At 32.3% G+C, this 22,273-nt stretch overlaps 2 protein-coding genes across 2 annotated transcripts in view; both read left to right on the forward strand.

The window, feature by feature from the left end:
• Positions 1–1,780: 1,780 nt before the first annotated feature.
• Positions 1,781–10,723, forward strand: LOC137921648 (uncharacterized oxidoreductase YjmC-like). Its single transcript, XM_068764451.1, has 8 exons — positions 1,781–1,931; positions 2,615–2,803; positions 3,261–3,376; positions 3,802–3,900; positions 4,887–4,973; positions 6,282–6,390; positions 8,719–8,882; positions 10,556–10,723. The coding sequence occupies exons 1-8, from the start codon at positions 1,781–1,783 to the stop codon at positions 10,721–10,723; spliced, it is 1,083 nt and encodes a 360-aa protein (XP_068620552.1).
• A 2,028-nt stretch (positions 10,724–12,751) lies between these two features.
• The window catches only part of LOC137921566 (probable beta-hexosaminidase fdl), a 142,844-nt gene continuing 133,322 nt past the window's right edge, over positions 12,752–22,273 (forward strand). Inside the window, exon 1 of the mRNA XM_068764364.1 lies at positions 12,752–13,385. The gene's annotated coding sequence lies outside the window, so the exon portion shown is untranslated. The remainder of the gene's footprint in view (positions 13,386–22,273) is intronic.

Consider the following 22,273-nt stretch of genomic DNA (forward strand, 5'->3'; position numbering starts at 1 on the left):
CGACAGTTGGCCATGTATCATTGGAAGTGGATTAGTATACAAACGAATCACTTTGTCACAGAACAGAAAATACGATCTAATTTTTGAATTTAAGTTTCAAAGATTTGGAAATTCTATTCATATTTCAAGGTTTAATAATTATAAATGTTTTTTCATATTTCGAAAAATAATTTATAAAATCCATTCTTGGTCATTTTTCATAAGCAAAAAAGTGTTATTAATTATTATTTACTATCTGGTCCTTGCAGACTGTATTGCAGTGTTTCCCAACGTGGGGACCACGCCCCACCAGAGGCAATTTGATTGATAAGGGGGCGATTTGAAAATGGACTCACCACGAATTTAATCCGTTTAAATACAATGCTAGATTGCAGTGTCAAATTAAAAAAAAAGCAAATTCTTTAATAAGTATTAGATATAATTTCGCTTGACGAGACCAAAATATCAACTGGGTGTTTTGCGTTTTCAAACCTATCATTTAAAATTATTAATTGAGCAATCAATTTTTTATTGTTAAAATTATATATATTACATGGAGGGAGCATAAATTTTTTTTTAAAAAGTGGGGCATGGCGCAAAAAAGGATACGAAACGCGTTACCAGAAATTGCCTGTCGCGATCCAGTAGTTGCAGAGTGCTATCTTTTTATAGAGTGCTTGGAATTGGTTTAAAAGCTTCAAAGCTATTCGTTATCAAATGCTATAGATTCACCCCCTTTAAAACTTTAGCACCTATAAACAATCACGCCGTATATGATGTGTCCAACTACGTATTATCATCAAGATATTAAAAAAATGTGGTATGCTGTGGACCTGAAAACGTAACGTAAAAGACTAAAGAAATCTTTGTCCGTTTTAGTCTCGGTGCGATCATGTCGATGATGAAATTCTGACACATGTCAAGACGAATGTATTGATTAAGAATTTTTTAATGTATTGTTATGGAAAAAATGTTTATTTGCTATTTCGTAGATATATAACAAAAGAACTGAATATTACAAAGAAAGTAAGTAAAAGTTAACTGTATGAATATAAAAGTATAACTAAGTCTGAGAAGTTTACAGATATATATGCACCGCAGACAACGCACTGCGTCGTTCTAAAATTGTATCTATATAGTTAAATTGTTCGTATTTACCGAAAACACTTCACTGCACATAAGGAAAGCACAGCGAGGTATCTGCTGGACCAAGGCCTCCTCCATATTCAATATGACCAGTTGGAAGCTGTCTGTGCCCACCGTCTTCCAGCGATCTGCGACTGCGGTTTTCGGTTCATGGCCTCACACTTCAGAACCTTCAGACTCCAGTGGCATTGATCTGCACGCAGTATCTTGCCTACAGCCACATCAAACTTGCTAGTCTGCTGGGCTATCTCGGTTACATTAGTTCGTCTACGGATCTCTTCATACCTAATTCGATATTGTATAATAAACGGGAGAAAGTTATATTTCATGTTTGTCTAAATTTTCTACTGAAACTGAAAGTCCTCGTCCTAGTGACGCACGGGGACAGGCAGACATCGTAGTAGAATAAATTATATTTTTTTCGAGGCCTTTAACCGACGAAGCTGTAACAACCCCACAGTCCTAACAACATAAACATTTAATTTTAACTACAGTCTGCGGCTACTTATTGCCAGTAAAGGTCTAAATTTTTGACAGAACCATACTAGATCTCAAAAGTAGGTGTCAAAATCAAACTATTTGAGAAAAATGTCTGTATTTTGAAACAAGCGTTTTTTAATGTTTTATTATCAAGTAATATGCATGTTTAGGAATAATGAGTAAAATCGCGACGACAGAAGTTCAACGCTTTATAATCGACTGCTTTAGAGCAGTTGGAGTGAATTGTAGAGCGGCACAAGAACAAGCGGATATGATCTATCACGCCGACCGTATAGGATATTTCAGCCATGGATTAAATAGACTCGGTGAGTTCCTTACCATTTTAGGTTACAAAAGTTAAAACATCGTATTAAGAATATGACACTATAGGCAATCAATTACAGATGCTCCAATACTACTAATTACAGAGAAGTTTATTGACTAACTTAGTTTGTGTTAATGTGTATATTTTATAAGTTTTTGAAACAATTTGGATTTTAATAAGTTACATTCCTACAAAAATTTCCTTTGCTGGTGAAGTGCTCTCTCAAAACCTCTGGTCATTACATAAAAAATTTCACCTTAATGCGACTACACTGAGCGCTTAAGTTACATAGGTGGATACTTCATGGAGTAGCGGGGATCGAAGCCTCCTAAAAGAAACCTCAGCGAGGGTAGTCTCACAATACGAGTTACTGCAATTTGCAGGTGCCTGAAACTGTAGTACCACTGCTCGATTACTTCCATTGGATTAAAGTAGCCTACCTAGAAACACCGCCCCATAGCCTATATTTCATTTCGAAGCTCAATTTCATCTTAGTTTCTTTCAACTTAGGCTTTTTTCCACAAGTAATCCGTTATAAATGATCCTAAATGTATATTTAAAAGACTACAACACCAATATTAAGTAATGCATGAAGAATTTATTTTCAAAATCAATTTACAAAACTTCGTTAAGTTTTAATAACTGTCATTATACATAAGTGTATGACTACTTCGTAACTTTTAGAATTCTACTTGCATGACATCGAAACCGGTGCCTGTGAACCCAACAACGTACCAAACGTGTTGAAAGAGAACGCTACAACTGCCTGGGTGGACGCCAATAACGTACTCGGAGCTACTGCTAGCAATTTGGCTATGAGAATGGCAATAGATAAGGCCAGAATGACAGGCGTCGGTTGGGTCAATGTGAAAGGTGAAAAAGGATTCTTTTTATATATATTGTTATGGCCAGATTAGCGGATTAGCTTAGAAACACGAACGGAGTAGTAACTTTATCTTGCTACAAAACTGACGGCGATACGTGGACCTTAACAATTGTTTGTCTAAGGATTTTTAAAACACGAAATCTTTTAGGGTTTTCTTAGTAAAAATAACTACAATTTTACGCACATATAACATGAATTCTTTTAACACATTGTTAGGGATTTAAGTACCAAAAGATCGATGTACTTTATGGTAAATAATATATTTTTTAAGAAATAACTGGGCTTACGAATAGTGTAAAATTTAGTATATTTTAATGCAGAATGTACTGAACTAAATAACGTTTGACAGAAAGCTTTTATAATATTTTATGTTATGACTTCATTATGATATGTATGATGATGATAGTATTATGATAATATATTTATTATCTTGTTATATGCCAGGATCTAACCACAACGGTATAGGCGGATATTGGACGATGAAGGCAGTCAAAGAAGGGTTGGTGGGAATTGCACTGAGCAATAGTTCACCTCTGCTAGCACCAACAAGGAGTAAAAAGGTTTATTTTGACCTGTTTCTCTAAAACCAAAAAATAATAAAATACCTTGTTACTATTGCAAGAAATGTTTTTTTTATCAAAGGTTAAAAGAGATTACCGGTCTCCAATATGATGTAGATAAGTAAATTTTAAAGTACTTATGCATTTAAAAAAAAAATCTTTAGTAATTTTTAATTACATTAGTTGAAGAGATGAAAAAATGTTCGCTTGATTTCGCTTCTTTTAGTTTCATCCCAATGTTTGACGAAATTGTAAGTTTAACAAAATAGAACCTAACATCAATTATTTAGAATGAATTGAGTATGAATTCAATAGTCGCCGAAGTTTAAGATAAGAAACTAGCGCCATCATTGTCAACGTTCTTACTAAATCTACACTACACCCTACTAAATCTAAATTACTAAATCTACAAAATCAATTAACAGCCAGCACTTGGTACCAACCCCATTGCATTTGCGGCTCCGGGATGTGAAGGTGAAAATTTCAATCTAGATATTGCAACTACCGCTGTTTCTGTGGGGAAGGTAAGTTACATTCACAGCTCAAAAATAATTCTGTGAGATTAAAACCTTTAAAAATATTCTCTTATTTATAATTATTTAATCTTGACAGAGTAATATAGTGACTGGAAATTGTACAGCTTTTTTAATATTATCCGCCGATTCACACGCATCAATTTAGAAGTAACTCCACCACGGCTTCCACTTGATGCTTTTATAGTAAAATGGTATGTCCTCTTGAACTGAAAATCCATGCTGTGGCATTCAATAAGCAATAAATTATTCTATTACGTCTTATAACTTTTGCTTGAAGTGATCAAACATAGCTATCATACCAGATGTAACGATTGCCTAGAGGCGATGCTTAATCTTAAGATAAAAACATAATATAAGTACAAATTTGTAAGACAGTCTATAAATATATAGTACACCGCTAAGTCTAAGATATACGCAACATCCCTTCCCAAGATATTTTTTTCTTTGATTTTTCTTTGAACAATGAAGTGAACCGAGTGAACTCGGTGTTTGGCAATAATCGGTGTAACATTACTCCTGAGGCTGCCCCGTGGAGGGGTGTAACACGTATTGAGTGACTTAACGGTGGTAGTTGTGTAATTCGCATTGTTTGCCGAATGCGCATTTATCAGCGGGCTGGCGGGCGGTGCACTTTTTTGCACGACTACTGCTACATAGCGGAAGTAGCTATATATTAGTCCTTTTCTTACTTAGACCTATATCCAACAGTAGTAGTAGTAGTACTGAAATGATGATAACAATAAGAATTCTTCTTTCTTTACAAAAATATTTCTTGCATTAACGTGTACGTTACGTGTGTGCGAAAACAAATAAAAGAAACTAAATAATAATACACTACACAACTTGTCCCCTTAGCTGTCCGCAATAGTCATTACTCAGCCAAAGGACATACTTTGTCCATGTATGCTGACTTAAGTGCTGTGTATCAGTATCTTCGTGAAGATATAACACTTATTAATCGTTTCTATTGCCAGGTAGCACTCTACGCGCGTAAAGGTTTGCCCTTACCAGATGGGTGGGCGCTTGGACCTGACGGCAAGATTACCAATGACGCTGCGTTGGTAAGCACAAACTCTAGACAACCTAGAAAAAGGATACTGCTGTATGTTATTGAGACAAAAAGTATAATTTGGTTTCTCTAAAAATTATTGTGGAGAAGGTGAGATTGTAATCTTTTTATAGATAAAATTAATGTATAATTTATGTAACGTAAAGTTAGGAATATGTGGTATAAAGTAATCGGTCTACTTAAAAAAAATATCCTTCAAATTTATTGCATAGCTCTAAACTGGGGCATTTCCACACCGAGCCATTCCTCGAACAATTGCATGAATTTATTCTTTACATTGTCCCTAGCTGTCAATCACTTGACTCCAATCAATATAAAAACGATGTGTTTGGATATAATTAACACATTAAGGATCGCTCACGAGTTTTGTCGTGTTTCGCATTCCGTCTGCATCACGAAATAACTCGTGTTTTCTACACTCTATCTTTATATGTCACCAACTATGATACATTACATGCTACTCAGTGTATTTAAATGTTTACATATTATAAAATCTAATAATAATAATTATAAAACAGTTGTTAATATTACCTAAAGTGCATCCTATTTGACAATTTCTAAAAATTACCTACAAATAATTTTTTTAAGCAAAAGTTATCATATTTTTTTCAATAATACCTACAATACTTCTTATTGTACAATTTCTGAAAGTTTCACAAAACTTGCCCCATAAATACCAGAGTTATGATGATTTAGAAGGTACAAGTTTGCACCAAAACCTGCAGTCCCCGGCGTGTTTTACAGATTTTTTTGCTGTAATTAATGGAAAACCTTGCACTTTGTTGCATAATAATTAAAATATTAAAATGATTAATACAATCATTTTACTGTCTACGAAATAAAAGACTTATTTTTGTAAGTAGCGGTTGTTTATTATTAATTAAGAGATAAAATCAATGTATGGGGGAGTGATTTTTTGTTTCTGAAGATGTTAATGCTGTAAGCCCTAAGGCTTTTACAGCTTCATCGGTACTGAATTCACGGAGGGGGAGTGATTATATTGAAAATAATTATATTTATTTACTAGTTGTCTTTCACCCAAGTGAAATTTTGTAAAATTCTTAGCTGATCTATACTGAGCAATAGAAATATTTCTACCAAATCACAAGACTCTAAAGCTTATAGTTCCTGGAATATTGTGATGAGTCAATACATATACAGAAATCTCTCGGATATATACATAAATTATTTCTATTGGACTGCAATAGGTCAATAAATTTGGCAGTACAGTTTTAAACTCCGTTAGTAAATAGCATATAATCGAAACTAATTTATATTCATTAATTAATATTTCTTTTAGGCGTTTAAAACAAGAAGACTGATGCCCTTAGGAGGCGGAGAGGAATCATCAGGATACAAGGGATACGGGCTCTCCGCCATGGTCGAAATATTATGTGGTATTGCTGCAGGTATTAATTAATAATATCAACTTCATTTTCTTAAATATATTTATTCATACAATATAAAAATAGCCACATAGCGCACTGGACTGATGTTTCGATGGAACCTTATGGTTCAGGAATGAGGACCACGGATCGGCAAGCGCTGGTCGTCGGAAGATTCTGGATTATAGATGTAAAAAAGCCGATTTAAAACGTTTAAAACCAAAAGTGGCGGTTTAAAACCCCAAATAAATCTTTTTAAACGGTTTAAAACTCGCCTACTAAAATATAAGAACAGTGTTTTTACACATCATTATCGACAATACTTGGTCTTGTGTTAGTTACCTATGCAGTTTATACCTATGTAGGTAAGTATATTACATATAAAGTACTATAATTATAAAGAAAATATTACATACAATAGATTAAAATATGTACCTAAATCATAAAGAAAAAAGAGAAATGTGTATTGAAAAGTACATAATTCAATGGAGAATCACGTGTAGAATTCGAAAATACTGACATCTCAAAATCGACAATAAAGTCCCTTTACTCTGATAACGTCACAAGGTAGGTAAGCAGGCCAGTTAGTCTGTCAAGAAAGTCATGAAAAGAAATAAAGTGTTGCCATATTTAATTTTAGGACAGAAATGTCAGTCAGTTTTACAAAGATAGTGGCGCCTTATAAATTTTCATGACTTTCTTGACTGTATGATCATCATGTTGTCGAGTGGACTGTGTAAGATTAGCCAGTTAATTAAAGCCAGCTAATTTTATAACAGCTCATTACATTTTAGTTATTTAGTAATGTTTGGCATATTTGGTACGAGTACCTTTATATTGAATCCAAATTTGTACATTTTTTTACAATACTGGCAACACTGACATGTCCGCACGCAACACGCTATGTATGTGTCTGTGTGATGTGGAGTAGGCGAGCTGGCAACGTTGCATCTTGACGTCCCTCCGCGTGAGAAGTGCAAGTGTGTGAGTTTGGTTTTAACCCGAATGAAACTGATTGATAAATCTTTTCAAAATAACCAATATAGTTAACTAGGTAATAGTTTTTCAACTTAGCTAGGTAATGTCTACGCTTGGAATAGATAATGTGTTTATATTTAAGAAAAACATAGTCGTCAACACTAAACGTTTAAAATCGAAAAAAATGGGTTTATTCGGTTTTAAACGGTTTTTTTCGTTTTAAACCGATTGGTTTAATTCGTTTTAAACCGGCCTTACATCTATATTCTGGATGCATGCTGCTATCGATCCTATTAGAAATCTATGGGTGAGGCCTAATCCGAGTAATGCACGTCCTACGACTAAAATGATGATAATAATAAACAATGCTAAAATTAAAAATAAAACAGTGAAACCGGGTGGTTGCGGTTACCAATCCCGTTACTATTTTAGATAATTTTATTTTCAAACGTACAATATCTTTACAAAGACCGTATGCGTAATACTATATTTTCTCTATCAACTAAAGAAACTAAACTAGAATAAATTGAAATGTTCTGATAGTAGAGGCATTATAGTCATACGAATAAATATAGGCTTGTCGTTGTATCTTGTAGGCCTATTTTAGTTATTTCCTTTGCATTGTCCTATGGGTTGCTTGTATAAGGTAATGGTGTTGATATCGATACAGTTTTTGTGCTTCAAAAGAGAGCTGAGCTAGAGGCTCTCTTAAGGAAAATTTTCGTAAAGAACATGTCACGGTGGTACCTTTTCAAAATATATATGACAATAAGTCGGGGTACATAACATGTAATGTAAACATTATTAACAAATATAACAAAATAGCGTTGTATACAAGGGTAACCACCAGAAATAAAGATAATCATATTATACCTTTCTCGATGCCTCATAAATTGTTATCAGCAACTAAATATGGTACATGTGTAATGTATCTGATTTACGTAATAAATTTGAAAAATCTCGGAAAAACGTTCGGAAATATTTTATTATAGGTAATGAGAAGAATTTTTAAGGTAATGCCTTTGGATCCAACGTAGTTATAAAGGAAGAATGCCGTTATAGGGGAGCTAGAGGATTCTAGTTTCTATGAAATTGGGCTTATCAGGCATTCTCCTAATGACTTACACAAGTGGTAACTGTTAATGGTCCTTTAAGGATAATAATATGAATAAGTCAATATATTTCCGTGGCCTGAAGTATCACTGATCCATAAGGTAAACCCTGTGCTTATTTCGTCACTTTAAGACATAAATATTACGTCATTTCGTTCATATTTAAAAAGACGCTTTTTGAACTTTCATATAAAATTAATCAAATAAGTCAATTAAATAAGTCATTCAAATGGTTTAATTTTCTATTTTGACGCATTTTCAGGATCGTGCTACGGTCATCACATACGATCGTGGTCGTTGACCAGCAAATCAAGGACGCCGGCCAACTTGGGTCATTGCTTCATAGTCATGGACCCAGAGTGCTTTGCGCCCGGTTTCCGCGGTCGTCTCACCGAGTGCATGCGATACTGGAGACAAATGGAACCGGTCAATTTAAATATAATATATTTTTTAACTAATAGAAATCTTAAAGTATTTTATCAGATTTAAATGTATAAATATTATTAATATTAGCATTGCATTAATTAGTAAATATTTAAACCGCCTATATTAAAGACTATCCATATTTTCCAATTATACGAGGTTCTAGGGTTACTAGACTTTTCAATTTCAACATGGGGATGATTTTTAGTTTATTAGCTCGCGGATTTCGGATCCGCGAGCCCCGAGTCCGATGAAGCTGTAAAAGCCAAAATAGCTAACAGCGCGCATCAACATTCAAATATAAGTCCCCTGTGTCGTTAAAATATTAACTTCTTCCTCTTCCAGTGCAATTCTATGCGAACATTGCCGTTCATTCATACGTATTTTTTAGTTGTCCAGTTCTAACAATCTTTACACAACAAGTTTTGACAACTACGGCGGACTTAGGGCTCATAGACCCGAAATCGACAAATTAAAAGTTTCTATTCTGTGTATTCTGACAGTTGGAATTAGAGACGTGTATCCACTCACCCAATTAACTAATAATTAGAAGATTACGGCGTTCCGTTGACAATTACATTTATCCTCGTGAATTATGAAGATGATTGGATAGGCGACTGCAAGTACAGTACTTTGTCTACTTCTTACTATTAAAAGAGTTTTTAGGAAGAACCCCTTAGGAGTAGAAAGGTTCCGTATAATAAATTAATAAAAAACTGTTGTTGAAGTAAACCGTATGACCGTTCCATACAGATCTCCAATACGGAATACTTGTATTTATTCAGTTTCTGATGACGTTTTCACTTGTGGCCCAGAGGGCTTTTACAGCTTTAACTACAAAAATTATAACTGGACTGACCTATTCCAGTTGCACGATGACATTCGAACGAAAGCAGTAGCTCTTCATATGTTTGTAGGGTTATGTATGAATGTGCGGCTTTGGGTGGCAACGAGGACTTTTCGGCAATTTAAGATATATAGTACAAGGGGATATGGATCTTACCCCGGATCGCCCTCGCTTTCCACGGAGGCCGGAAGCGAATCGCATTGTACGTTATGTGATGCCTGATTTTGTTGCATCGCACAAATTTATTAACGATGTGTTAGAAATGGAGTGCATGCTGAAGTGGAATCAGCGCTTGCTTCGTTACATGTGTCTGTAGTGTGTGTGTGGTGTGACGCTTGGATTGTGAAAACCTTGAAAAGGGATCTTTGAGGACGTCTTAAAGAAGTCTCTTCCTAGTTTTGAAAAATTGCATGGTGAAAATCTAGATGCGTTCGCTATGAGTAGATTGGGATGTGCAGAGGATGTGTCAAAGTAGGTCTTTGAGCAAACCTAAAAGAATTCCTGGACCAATGGGAGGTTGACTTGTAATTATTAAAATAAACATAGTCGCGCGGCGCATAAGTTGTAGTCCTGTTGCACATCAGCAGTTACTCAGAGTCAGTCGTCAGTCAACAAGACGGCCTCGCGCGTTAACGAGGTTCAAATGTCATCTACTAGTTGTATAAAAGCTACAAAACTAGAACTAATCTTTAATTGGCTCAAATGAAAATCATGGCGCAATCTTCCGGTTCTAATATTTTTTGTGGTTATAGCAATAGCTCATTTACGATTATTTTTATATTATTGTCATTGGTTTTCTATGTGTTGACTGTCACTTGTTTTTTTTAAGGTCGACCCGAAAAAACCAGTAATAGTGCCAGGAGATGTTGAGAAAGAAATTGGCGACAGAACAGACTGCGAAGGCACCATCACGTACGTAAAGCGGATCTTGGAGAACGCCGAGGCTATTGCAACGAGACTTAAAGTAAAGCATATGGCGGTATTACCTAACAAATGAATGATTGTTGTTAATAAATTCTATTGCTAAAGTAAATATATTTTGATTATTTTCCACCAACTTTTACCCAATCGCTACAATGCATTTTAATTGGATTTACGGCGATGTTCGGTCCCAGTGTTGTTTTATTAGGCTGATGTTTTATTAGACTTTAGCTGCTTTTATTTAACAGAAAGTTACAATAAAACCTGAAACAAATTTATTTCTATTAATATTTCAACAATTGAAACAACCAAAAATATTATATTATTCTAACATTCTCAATTAAATACTCTCTGTATTTAATTATTAATTACTTTTTATTCTACAATAACAGGAAATAAAAATAAGTTAGATCAATAGGCAAAAATCAGGTGACACGAAAGGTTATATACGATTATATACGATAGAGGGCATTACTAATAAAATCAAATAAAAAAAACCTTTAGCTAAAGTTAAAGCTAAGAATCTTTTTATTATGACAGTTTTTTTAAAAAACAACCTATTTTTTCTACATAGTGTTATTATACAAACATATATTGTAATAAATATTAAGTGAAACTTGTTGCCGATTAGACAGATCTTTTTCTCGATGTCGCATGAATTTGCAATACTATTTAGTAAAATTACTGTCTCTTGCATTACGCATATATTTCGATTCTGTTGAGAAATTACGTCTGAAAAATAAAACGAAATCAAGGAATACGAATACGAATACCGTAGGTCGCTTGCGGAAAATTCAAATATTGATGACCACTAAATCTATGTCAAGAACGTCATAGAAATCGTTTTGAAGTATCATCTTAATTAAGACGCTTGTGCAGATTCAGTGAAATTGCAAACTAGACCAATAATCCAGCCATGTTACTATACTGCTTTAAAAACTGGAATATCTAATAATGATAATATATTGTTACGGCTCCTCCTGCTTACCATAAGAAGAATGCATAAAGTGTAGTAATAAATAAATAATAAATATTATGAGAACTTGAACCGCAGCACTTGCATTGATAATTTTATTATTAGAAACGGAATGATGAATCCGGTAATTATATTGTAAGAAGTCAGTTAAAAATAAATAACTTACGATGGAAAATTTAATAAGTTGAATAAAATAATGTATGTACATGCCATAATATAATACTGATATTCACATGTTATAAAATATCGATGGAAACGTATGAGTGCATTTAATTAATAAATAAAGTCTTCTTTTGTTAAAAATGTTTGATATTGGATAAAATATGTTTGATAATATATAAACGCTTTTAATATCTTTTACTGCTTATATTCGTTAAAATGATTTCTATGTAAAGTTCAAAATCAAAGAGCACATATGCCAAAGGGAGGTTAACGTTTATTCTTTTTATTATAGTTTTACTTCGCTACTTTCGCTATATACGTTTATTCTTTTTACTATATCTTACTTCGCTATTGCTATGATACAATCAGGCTATCGTGCAACATGGTTGTTTAAAGCACCGCACACAAGTCTGTCTACAACAGTATTGTTAAATTTAAATATACACAGTTTCAATATAAAACCTATATCCGAAACAAAGGGTCAGCATTGATTTCTAATAAAATCTAAAAGTAATTCTTAACAAAATTTAACTTTCATGTATTAAAACCACTCTTCTTGCACATAGTTGTACAACTTAGTACGAGTAATTAATATATTTACAATAATTTATCGAGTTCGTGGTTGTTCACACCAAAACTTCTGCCTACTCAAACTAAAACATATTTATGTTTTTGTAAAAGTACTAAAGAAAATAAAAAAAAATAAACTAATTGCATTATTTAGATATAAGGATACATAACTGCTACCCGATATCTTTTTATCTTCAATTTTTGCTTGTTTACTTAATTCTTATACGGATTTTTAAACTTTAAATAACACATTAAATTTTCAGATACAGTATTAGTTTTTCTATAAAAACAACCAAAGATTTCATGTAAGATTTTTAATTAATATATTCGCTGCATCGTCGAGCATTATGTATAAGTCTAACTATGCCTTACCCATCTCATTGTGTGTTAGTTTTTCATAGCGTGCGCGAGTCAGGGCTGTGATAATGTACGTTATATATTAAAAGTAATGATAAGGATATCTCAGAGGTGGTGACTTTATTAATCTGTGGTATTTTCATATTATTTTACGTTATCTGTTGATGGTCACGGCCGTATTCGTCGATTGAGTTACTTTCGTTTCGGTTTACTAACATGTTAAGCATATTTAGTAGCATTGTTAAAAAGAAAATATTTTAAATTGTATTTCAATTGTTTTATACTTGAAATGTACCTTAAACTTATATTTAAAATTTGTGTAATTGTGAATATTTCCTTTAAATAGAGGTTAACCCGCTCTCTGTCAAGTGACAAGTGTTTGGATGTTTTGGAAGTTTTTGCAGTTACTTAAGTTAATTTTTCATTAATAAAAATTGCAAGAAAAGGCAAAATTGAATATAGAATTTCCTCAAGTGTACGTTAGTGAAAATAACTTTATTTTGTAAGTGGTCTACTAGTTGAATAAATAAGTTGCAAAAGTGATTACTTCATTGGGATTATATTTTTAAGAATTTTGTGTTAAAGTCAGCTTACGTTCATTTTTATATAAAACGTATTTAAAAACATCGAGTAAATAATATTTTTGGAACGTCTCATCAGTAACAGCTAACAGGTCAGTAATAATTTTATTTAATTTAAATATTTGACTATAAAAAAACTCTTTTATTACTTTAGATTTATTAAGTGCGTTTGAATTTTATAGTTATTTGTGTATATATTTTCTCACTGCAGAAAAGTTTTACAGTCAAAATATTTCAGTGTTATTTACAAATATTTATTTATCAAAATAATGGACATTTAAGAACTGGCAGAAATAATCCCATAGACATATTCTTTTTATTAATTTATTCTTTAAAATCTTCCTCCTTAAATTTTATATCCTTATCATTATATTATTTATACATTCATCAATCCAACATATCAATCATGATTATACTTTAGCCTATTTAACTACTCTATTATTCATATCATACTTATGGCCAAATTATAAATGAATATCTAGATATTTATTATTTGTTGAATACTGGTATTTATGATATCATTAAAAATAAAACATTAATCAGTTACAAATACAAATCAAAATTAATGAGAAATATTTTTTGATTTAATGTGTTTTTAGCATAGCGGTGCTATCTGCCCATGCTTATCTTAATAACTACTGTATGGATTTGATTTCACTAATCACTAATGTACCAATTTTAAAGTTTTGTGTGTAAATGTTTATACACTCTCAACACACAAATATGAATAAGAGATAAAGGAAAAAAAAAATTTTAACAGGTGTTGAATCTTATTTTTATTTAGTTATAGTAAAACCTCTTTATCATTACAATTAGTGTTTTTTTGAATAAAAGTATGTTCATAGTTATATGGTCATAATTGTATTGTAATGAAGTAAATTAGTAAAAATGTAATTTTAAGTCTGCAGCACATATTGTATTTTATTAAGAAATTTATGTTTATTGTTGGATATGAATGGATTTTTACCTATACATCAAGATACCACTGATTTAAAGTCAAGTTTTAAAAATAAAAGGAATATTTTATTCTTTTAAAACAGTTTTCTTTATTGGTGCAGTGTAGTATAGGACTTTAATAATGTTTTATTTAATGATTTGTGTAAAAAATACTTTCTCTCTAGAATTAGATTAAAGTGTGCTATTCAAAAGATGCTGGATATAGGTCTCTTTCACTTGTTCTAATTGGAGTCCTATAATTGAAATGATTGTGATGAAGTGAGCTAGTTGTCTTAATATTTTGTCATCAACATTTTTCCAGTTTTCAGATTTAAACAATTTTAATAATCTTGGTTAATAATGAGAAAATAGTTGATTTTACAGGTCAATACAATAGACCATTGTGTTATAACAATGTTTAAATTTTATATAAAAAAAATTTGAATCCAAAACAAAAAATTGTGATTGCCTATTCAAACAATTTTAAAAATTATGTTAAGCTGTTATAAGTATAAGTTATAATTCATTCAAAATTCTCAAAATTAAAAAGACAACTTTAAAAATTCTTTCAAATTCAGAATAAAAACTTTAATGACATTTATACAAGGTCACTGATTATAAATTTAGAAGTTTTAAAGAGTTGAATGTATAGCTTATTTGGAAACAAAAAGCATAAAGATTTCACACCTATTTCCAATGACCCTGTATAAACCAATCACTCTGATACTATAGGAATGTTAATAATTTAAAGTCTACAGAAACAGATATATAAACAATAACTAACTATAACATGTAGTATAATAAATTTTGAAAACACTTTATCTCTCTATTTTCAAGTCATTACTCATTATTTCTAAAACAATTGGTTTTTGGATAGTGTGTTCGATGTATCAATTGACAACAAAGGTTCACTATTTTAAAACTTTTAGGACTGTAACCAATAACCCTGTAATGATAATATACTTGAATCATATTTATGGTAACCTTTAAACAATACTAGCTTTAGGCACTAAGTTTGGGATCTTTTACCATCAAGTGAACACTCCTCGCCTTTGTTTACATTATAATGTTAAAAGAAGACACAGATAAGAACTTTGAATGTTAGAAGTATGTAGAGTGCAGTGTCCTTGTTAATGAATGTAAAATATTCACTACCTAATGACTAAACATTAAAAAAGGTAGTTAGTGAAAATATTCATACAATAACAATAATCTATATAAATTAAAAAAGTAGCAACTCATCTCTATCCTAGAAATTGTGATAAGATTGTTAAATCAAGCTATTCAGAGAGCATATACACATCTCTCTAATTTACTACGATCTAATTAGTTTAAGGGAGTGGCCAATATGAGTAACAATGATAAGTCTTATTTTGCTAATTTGAACAGAACTATTCTTAAGTGCGTCTCATAGATATATTCCTCTTCATGTTTATTGATGTTAGCAATGCTGGAAATATAATTTAGATAATTTAGCATGAACATGATTTCGTGTCTTGCTGAGCTAAACATATTCCTAAATACCCTGAGGCATACATGGCAGTAGAATTATTCTATAGATTTATATGAGTATATCTAAGAGGGCACTGTTTTGTGAGTTTTTACATATGGTCGTATATGGTCTTCTTTGATTCATTTAGTCTTATTAAAAATGATAGTTCACAAAAATTATCTTTGAGAAACAAACTTCATCAAAGCTTCTGGGTTGCTAACACAAGCATACATGTCTTTTAAACACATCTATATACTGACTACTGTACTTTCACTTATACTCTGCCATCATAGAGTAGGAGACATGTACTGCGGCTTAGTGTATAGTGATGAGTAATAAAATAATATGTCTATCATTTACAATAGTTTTCCATTAACATTTTGTTACTTATTAAATGTAAATTGGTATAAAAGATGAATATTATGCTAGTGAGACATATATTGATGGAAATTCAGTTATATTTTGTTTAAATTATGTGTACAATGGCCTTTTTTCTAACATAGTAAAATTCTCAGTGACAAATGATCGAGTCAAGTTTCGGACCTCTAGGAAACCCGATAATTAGAATGTTAATGACTTGACGAGTCGCTATTATATAAAATTGAAAGTATATTATTAAATAAATCTTATTACAGCATTCAAGAGTTTTTAGTTGCTCGAAATGTGTAGGCTTAGTTTGTTGACTCATTTGCGTTGATTTTATGATGTACACAAAAAAATTGTTAAATTTTACTTATATAGAGCATGTGATGAGTTTCTGTCCGGTTTTTCTTAACAGATCACCGAGCCCGCGCAGCATCTCGAGTGGTACATTATTACTTATAACGTTAAAATAATAGTCAATTCAAAAGCACATGTAAATGTCTACTTGAATATAGATATTTCGATATTTTTTTATGTCCTGTTCACTGCTACTTTAACTTGCCGATCGTCTGGGGTTAACGGCTTCTTGTTAAAGTTTTCGAAGAAGGACCGTACCATAGAGGTCGAAACTAAACGCCTTTATAGCTCTGACACCTCAAACCTGGTTGTTTATGCCTACGGGTATAGAGCATTTGTCCATGACATAAAGAAATAACTTAAAAAGGCCAAGTGAAAGGTTCGAAGAGTTAAAAAAAAACATGTAGTTGGTATAAACGATTGTAATTGCAGAGCAGTCATACGATACCTTACAAATCGAGTAATATCGTATTTTGTAAATCCATATGAGAAGTAAAGGACATCAATGTTGTGTGATAGTTTTTATGAGACGGTTCGCAGTTAGTTTTATATTTTAGTATATAATTTATTATTCGATTTATTTTTTACATTCTTATTGCTATTAGTTTTGGTTACACGAGTAAATGTTTTGGGTTTTTTATAAGCAGTGGTAGCCAAGCGGCAAAGGACTGAGACTTGCGATCGTAGATCGAGGGTACAATTCCTAATTGCATTCTCATGTATAATTAACACTTTGTACATTAATTATATAAGATTGCCACTTCTCATAAACAAGTTTCCAAATCATGGGCAGCAGAGTCCTCTGCGTACCATAATATCGCAATGCGATCGCCAACCTGATTGCCAAGTGTGGCGTATATATTATATCCCTCCATAGATGTTTTTTTGGTGAAGTCTATGCCTTGTAGTTGGCGTCTATGGGCTGAAACGACTAAGATTTATCTTATTACCAATTACACATATAGAAAATAAATGACTACGTTGCAATTAATTGCAGAATTATGTAATAATAATTTTTAAGATATTTATACAAATAAAACCAGCCATCATACTTTATAACCGTATACAGTTTGGAGGTTCAGATGAACCTTACGCCACCTTGCTAATAATCTTTGTTCATGACTAGTGACGTCACGCTTCCAATTACGGAACACTCCGCAAACCATATGTCTACGACAAACGCTACACAAGTTTGACATAAGCCATATTTATGTAAATAGACACGTTTCTGTAACAAATTATTAATAAGTCCTTGTAACAGGTTTTAGACAAACAGAAGTCAAAAACCAAAAAGTAGTTAGAAATGTGTTTTGCGAACGATCAAAGATACACAAAAGGAGGTTCTGTTTGAAGATAGAGACGAGAAGGTTTTGTTTAAAGATAGAGACGAGAAGGTTTTGTTTGAAGATAAAGACGAGAAGGTTTTGTTCTAAGATAGAGAAGAGAAGACACTTTTTCAGATATCATTAATCTTCTTGTTATTATTTCTCTAATAAGACAGTGATTACTTTATTATAAATGTTATCACATTTTATGACTTCATGTAATACAAAACAAGAAGGGTTTATCTTTAATAGTAACACCTTTACTTTTATATATATTTGTTACATGCCATTAGTAAATATTCCCTAATTCATTTGAAGTACATTTTAAAATATTTTTACTTTGTTTTTATTGCAAAGACTAGCCAATTTTTGTTAAGTATTAATATAGCAACTATAAATTTGAAGTCATAAAAATTTGTTGAAATAAATGACCGTAACCTCAATTTTGGTTATCGGTATTATATATAACAACTTTAGCAAATAACATAATGAGTTTATTCATGTTTAGTTACACTAACCTTGATCGCGTATTCATAAAAGGTGTTTCGGGTTTTATCTATAATGAATCTGCAATTTAATATTTGGTAAAAATAACCAGTTTTCTGTATTTGAAATATCAAGGAAGTTTCAAACGATGCCAAAGATTTAGATTCTTAAAAAATTACCTATTGTAAAACTACTTTATCCGCAAAGTATACATTCGGAATTTATCGTATAAGTTTGATTTTATATGGTTGTTCCTCGGTAACAAAAGGTGATAATATGGAATAAGCCTTTAATATGGAGTTTCATCAATACGTAATGTACTTTCAATAAGTAATTAAAGGAATAAATTTTAAAAAAGTACTAAATCTATTTAGACAAGCCAAAAAAGGTCATATAAATGAATCGACGTAAACGTCGGGAACAGTTTTTTGAACTAGAAATAATAAAAAGAGTAAAGCTTTCTCCTGATAATAAGTGATACGGTACACTCATAACAATGCGGTGCTAAATAGAATTTGGTAGTAAATTTCATGTTCAACCTACAAACCTCAATAGCTGCCTCAATAGCCTGAAACGTGAGCGATAATATTCCAGTGTTTGACTACTTGATCATCGTAATCATTATTTTAGCTGTGGGACGTCCACCGCTAGAATTTACTCACTGTTTTTATTGTTTGATACTGCTTACGTAACTTTGAACATGTAATTTATAAAACAGCTTATCCCACATCGCGTCTAAAATAAATACTTGAGTTAGATATGCAATCTCGACACCGCAACTAATCACACCGGTACAAACCTCCTATAGTTAAATTCTAATGGCATAGTGGCATATAGCACGCCCGCATTTCCTAATGTCGCAGATTCGCATCAGCTATTTGTACAGATTTAATAGCTTAGTTGGAATGCTGCAGTCAATAGTTATGACATGCTAATGATCTACATTTGTAATTATATCCATTTAATGAGATAAACCTTCATTCGCCTTGTATCTGTATGTAATCCGCTTCTAGATTATTAGCGAAATAACTGTAATGGCTTCATCATTTTAATGAAACGTAACTGATTTGTTTGAAAAACATTTATGTTATTTGATTTCTTTAAAATTATGGAAGTGGCAGGTAACATATGTCATTTTAATTGTTCGTATTGTATTGTGTAAACGTCTGATTAATCGGTTGATATCAACTAACCTAAAAAAATTAAAATTCAAAAATAGAACCCTTTACTAATCTTTTCACGTACGATATATCATTATGTCATATTCTAAATTGGCGCCAACTGACCCATATTTAACACATAGTGACCTTACATAACTGTCATGGTCATTATGGATTATACATGTAAAAATTTACGGTGTTTGATTTTTTACGATTGTCAGGGCAGACGTAGCTAGGATAGACTTTGTACAGCGTCTGAAGAAGAACCTCTGGTTTATTGATATGGTTTATCGAGTTCAAACGTGGTTTAAAAATAATCTTCATGATACTTCAACCAGAGCCTTCTGAAATAAAAATCGAAGTCATGAACATGGTATAATTTGATAAGAGGCATTGTTTCGAGCTTAAAATATTTTGTATGATCATTTAAAGTTCCTAATCTTTATACTAGATGAATATCTCATGTTTTGGTCGAAGTTTAAAAACGCTGACACTTTGATTGGTGCCGTGAAATCATAGAAATCGACGGTGGTACATTATGTTGTAACGGAACTTGAGTCTATTGTTGTCATCTTGTATCCATTAATAACAACAATAAACAATACAATATTTAAGAGAGGAAGAAACGTAGGATAAATTCTCTCTCTTTCTCCTCATTCTTTGATTCCGGCTAATATTACTACTACAATTTAAGTGATAAAATTTTCAATTAAATTAACTGTTAAAAATTATTGGTCTGCACTGATGCTAGGTAATAGAATCGTTATCGGGGATCAGTGCAGACAAGTTTGTTGACACCTATGGACCGATAAGGACTTGATAAGAAAAGGAACAGATCCGATATTAATCCTAAGGCGTCGGGAGATTTACCGGGTTATAAAGGAGTCATCAAGTTTGGACGCGTTTTCTCTTGAAACGCGCTCCTTTATCCATTATGCTTTTAAATCCACTAGTTATGTGTGTGTACTTTCAATTATATAATTGAGAGTGTAATCAAAATGTACCTATTGTCTATGTAAGACGGATATGTTCCGATTTGTCGCTTAATTCGGACGGTTGGATGTATTGTAAATGAACACCACCAACTCCGGCATTCATTTCGTGTTGCTAAACATAACAATGGCCGGCAATAATTTTCCGACGCGTGTTCAATCCATCAAAGGGATTTAGGACAACGCCCTCTTAACTTGCGTATAATAGATACAGCATCAGGTATTTTTACGTTTTTATTAGAAAAATATGTATAATTATTTTGCTGGTTGTAAAAATAACTTTACTTTATATTAATTAACGATTGCATTGTACAATTGGTCAAAAACAACAAGTGTTTATGTTGTTTCCAGTGTCAGTAGGAAGTGGTATATGTAAGTGGCCACATCCGTGCTCAAACATTTAAAACTGTCGATTTTGATTATACTATTAGGATAACAGTCGCGATGTTGTTGCAAACCTTCCGGTGATCATTATGCCCTGCGCTACATTTAATATAACTTGTATTACATTGTTAAAGATTATACATATAATATTTTTTATAACTGCTTCTAATACATTGTCATGTTCAGATCGGTAGTATTTATAAAATGAATCATCATGCAAGCTATAATAAAAATTCATTAAACGAAAAGTAAGCGTAGATTTTTTGTACTTTGAAGCTTGGAAATGAATCGGTTTTGCTGTTGTATTAAGGTGTTTTTGAAAGCGATTACAAAATATAAAATATATACTCAACTGAGTTTATTTTTGACTCGTAACAGATCAGGAACTGTTTAGAAGAACCTAGGACTTAATTAAGAACCTAGTAATTTTAATTAGAAGGTTCAATTATCAATATCTTCATTATTTCAAATATAGGACGTCCATTACTGGACATATAGACCTTCTCTGTCGATTTTCAACTTGACTCATTGGAAACGACTTGTATTAAGCTACTTTGGACGTCGTATGCTTGCCTGCCTTTGGTCTCTACTCTTGAACCTTAAGGCCCCAGCGGTAAATCTGTTCTTCGCGCTATGTAGCCTGCCAATTGCCACTTCAATTTACAAATACGCCGGGCTATGTCGGTTAATTAATATGAAAATAACCTCTTATCATTTGATCTGAATTTGATTTCTTATTTAATTCGTATTATCTTCGTGCATTATACAGTTGACGTTCATTAATGAGCATTACAAGTTATTTACAGTGGAAAATAAAATGACTTATTATCGTATATAGGAAAACGGAGGTACAGTGTTGTAACCCTGTTATCGTGCTGATAGCAATGAAGCGGCGTGCTTCCCGTTTCACACGCGACTGCGTTGTTTTTATGTGGTGACGAGATACACCATCCTCATTGTGTACCACCTCATGATGTTTAATTCCGGGTGGTACACTTAATAAGAATACCATATTAATTTATTAAAATCACTTAGAGATAGTTTTCGGTCTACATTAAAGGATTAGGTAATAAAGTAGAATGTAGCGGTCTAAGGGGCCTTGGACTTGGGTATCTGAGATGAGGTTTGGGCTATTTATATTAACAGTGGACGTAAAAGTAAATAAGCATATTTTTATAAGCTGTTAGTAAGACAAAACGTTTGGGGATTTTTTAGGTCTGAATTTAATAAAAATAAATGAACTGAATAGAACTCTACTTAATAGAAAAAGAGTCTGAACCTATATAAATGAATATTATGTTTCATCCAGTAATAGAAACCGCTCCAGTCGAGGGCTAACCGCCTCGGACGCCTTCATAACGAAATACTAAAGCGTTTTGAATGAAATCCCAAGTCTGACTGAAGTCTTATACCCAGTGACTGCATGGAGTATCTGCATAAATGATTAAAGAGTCTGTCAGGCTATGAATCTGCTAGAATAAATAA

This window comes from Battus philenor, unplaced genomic scaffold (assembly GCF_028537555.1).
Source record: "Battus philenor isolate CCGP_79_NKW_IND1 unplaced genomic scaffold, ilBatPhil1.0.hap1 SCAF_19, whole genome shotgun sequence".
NCBI classification, from domain to species: domain Eukaryota; kingdom Metazoa; phylum Arthropoda; class Insecta; order Lepidoptera; family Papilionidae; genus Battus; species Battus philenor.

What these genes read in the sequence shown, in the direction of transcription:
- LOC137921648 (XM_068764451.1), top strand. Translation starts at nt 1,781, where the DNA reads ATGAGTAAAATCGCGACGACAGAAGTTCAACGCTTTATAATCGACTGC. An exon ending in CGGTTGGGTCAATGTGAAAG is followed by an intron (nt 2,804 to 3,260) that starts GTGAAAAAGGAT and finishes GTTATATGCCAG; the next exon opens with GATCTAACCACAACGGTATA. An exon ending in TTACCAATGACGCTGCGTTG is followed by an intron (nt 4,974 to 6,281) that starts GTAAGCACAAAC and finishes TATTTCTTTTAG; the next exon opens with GCGTTTAAAACAAGAAGACT.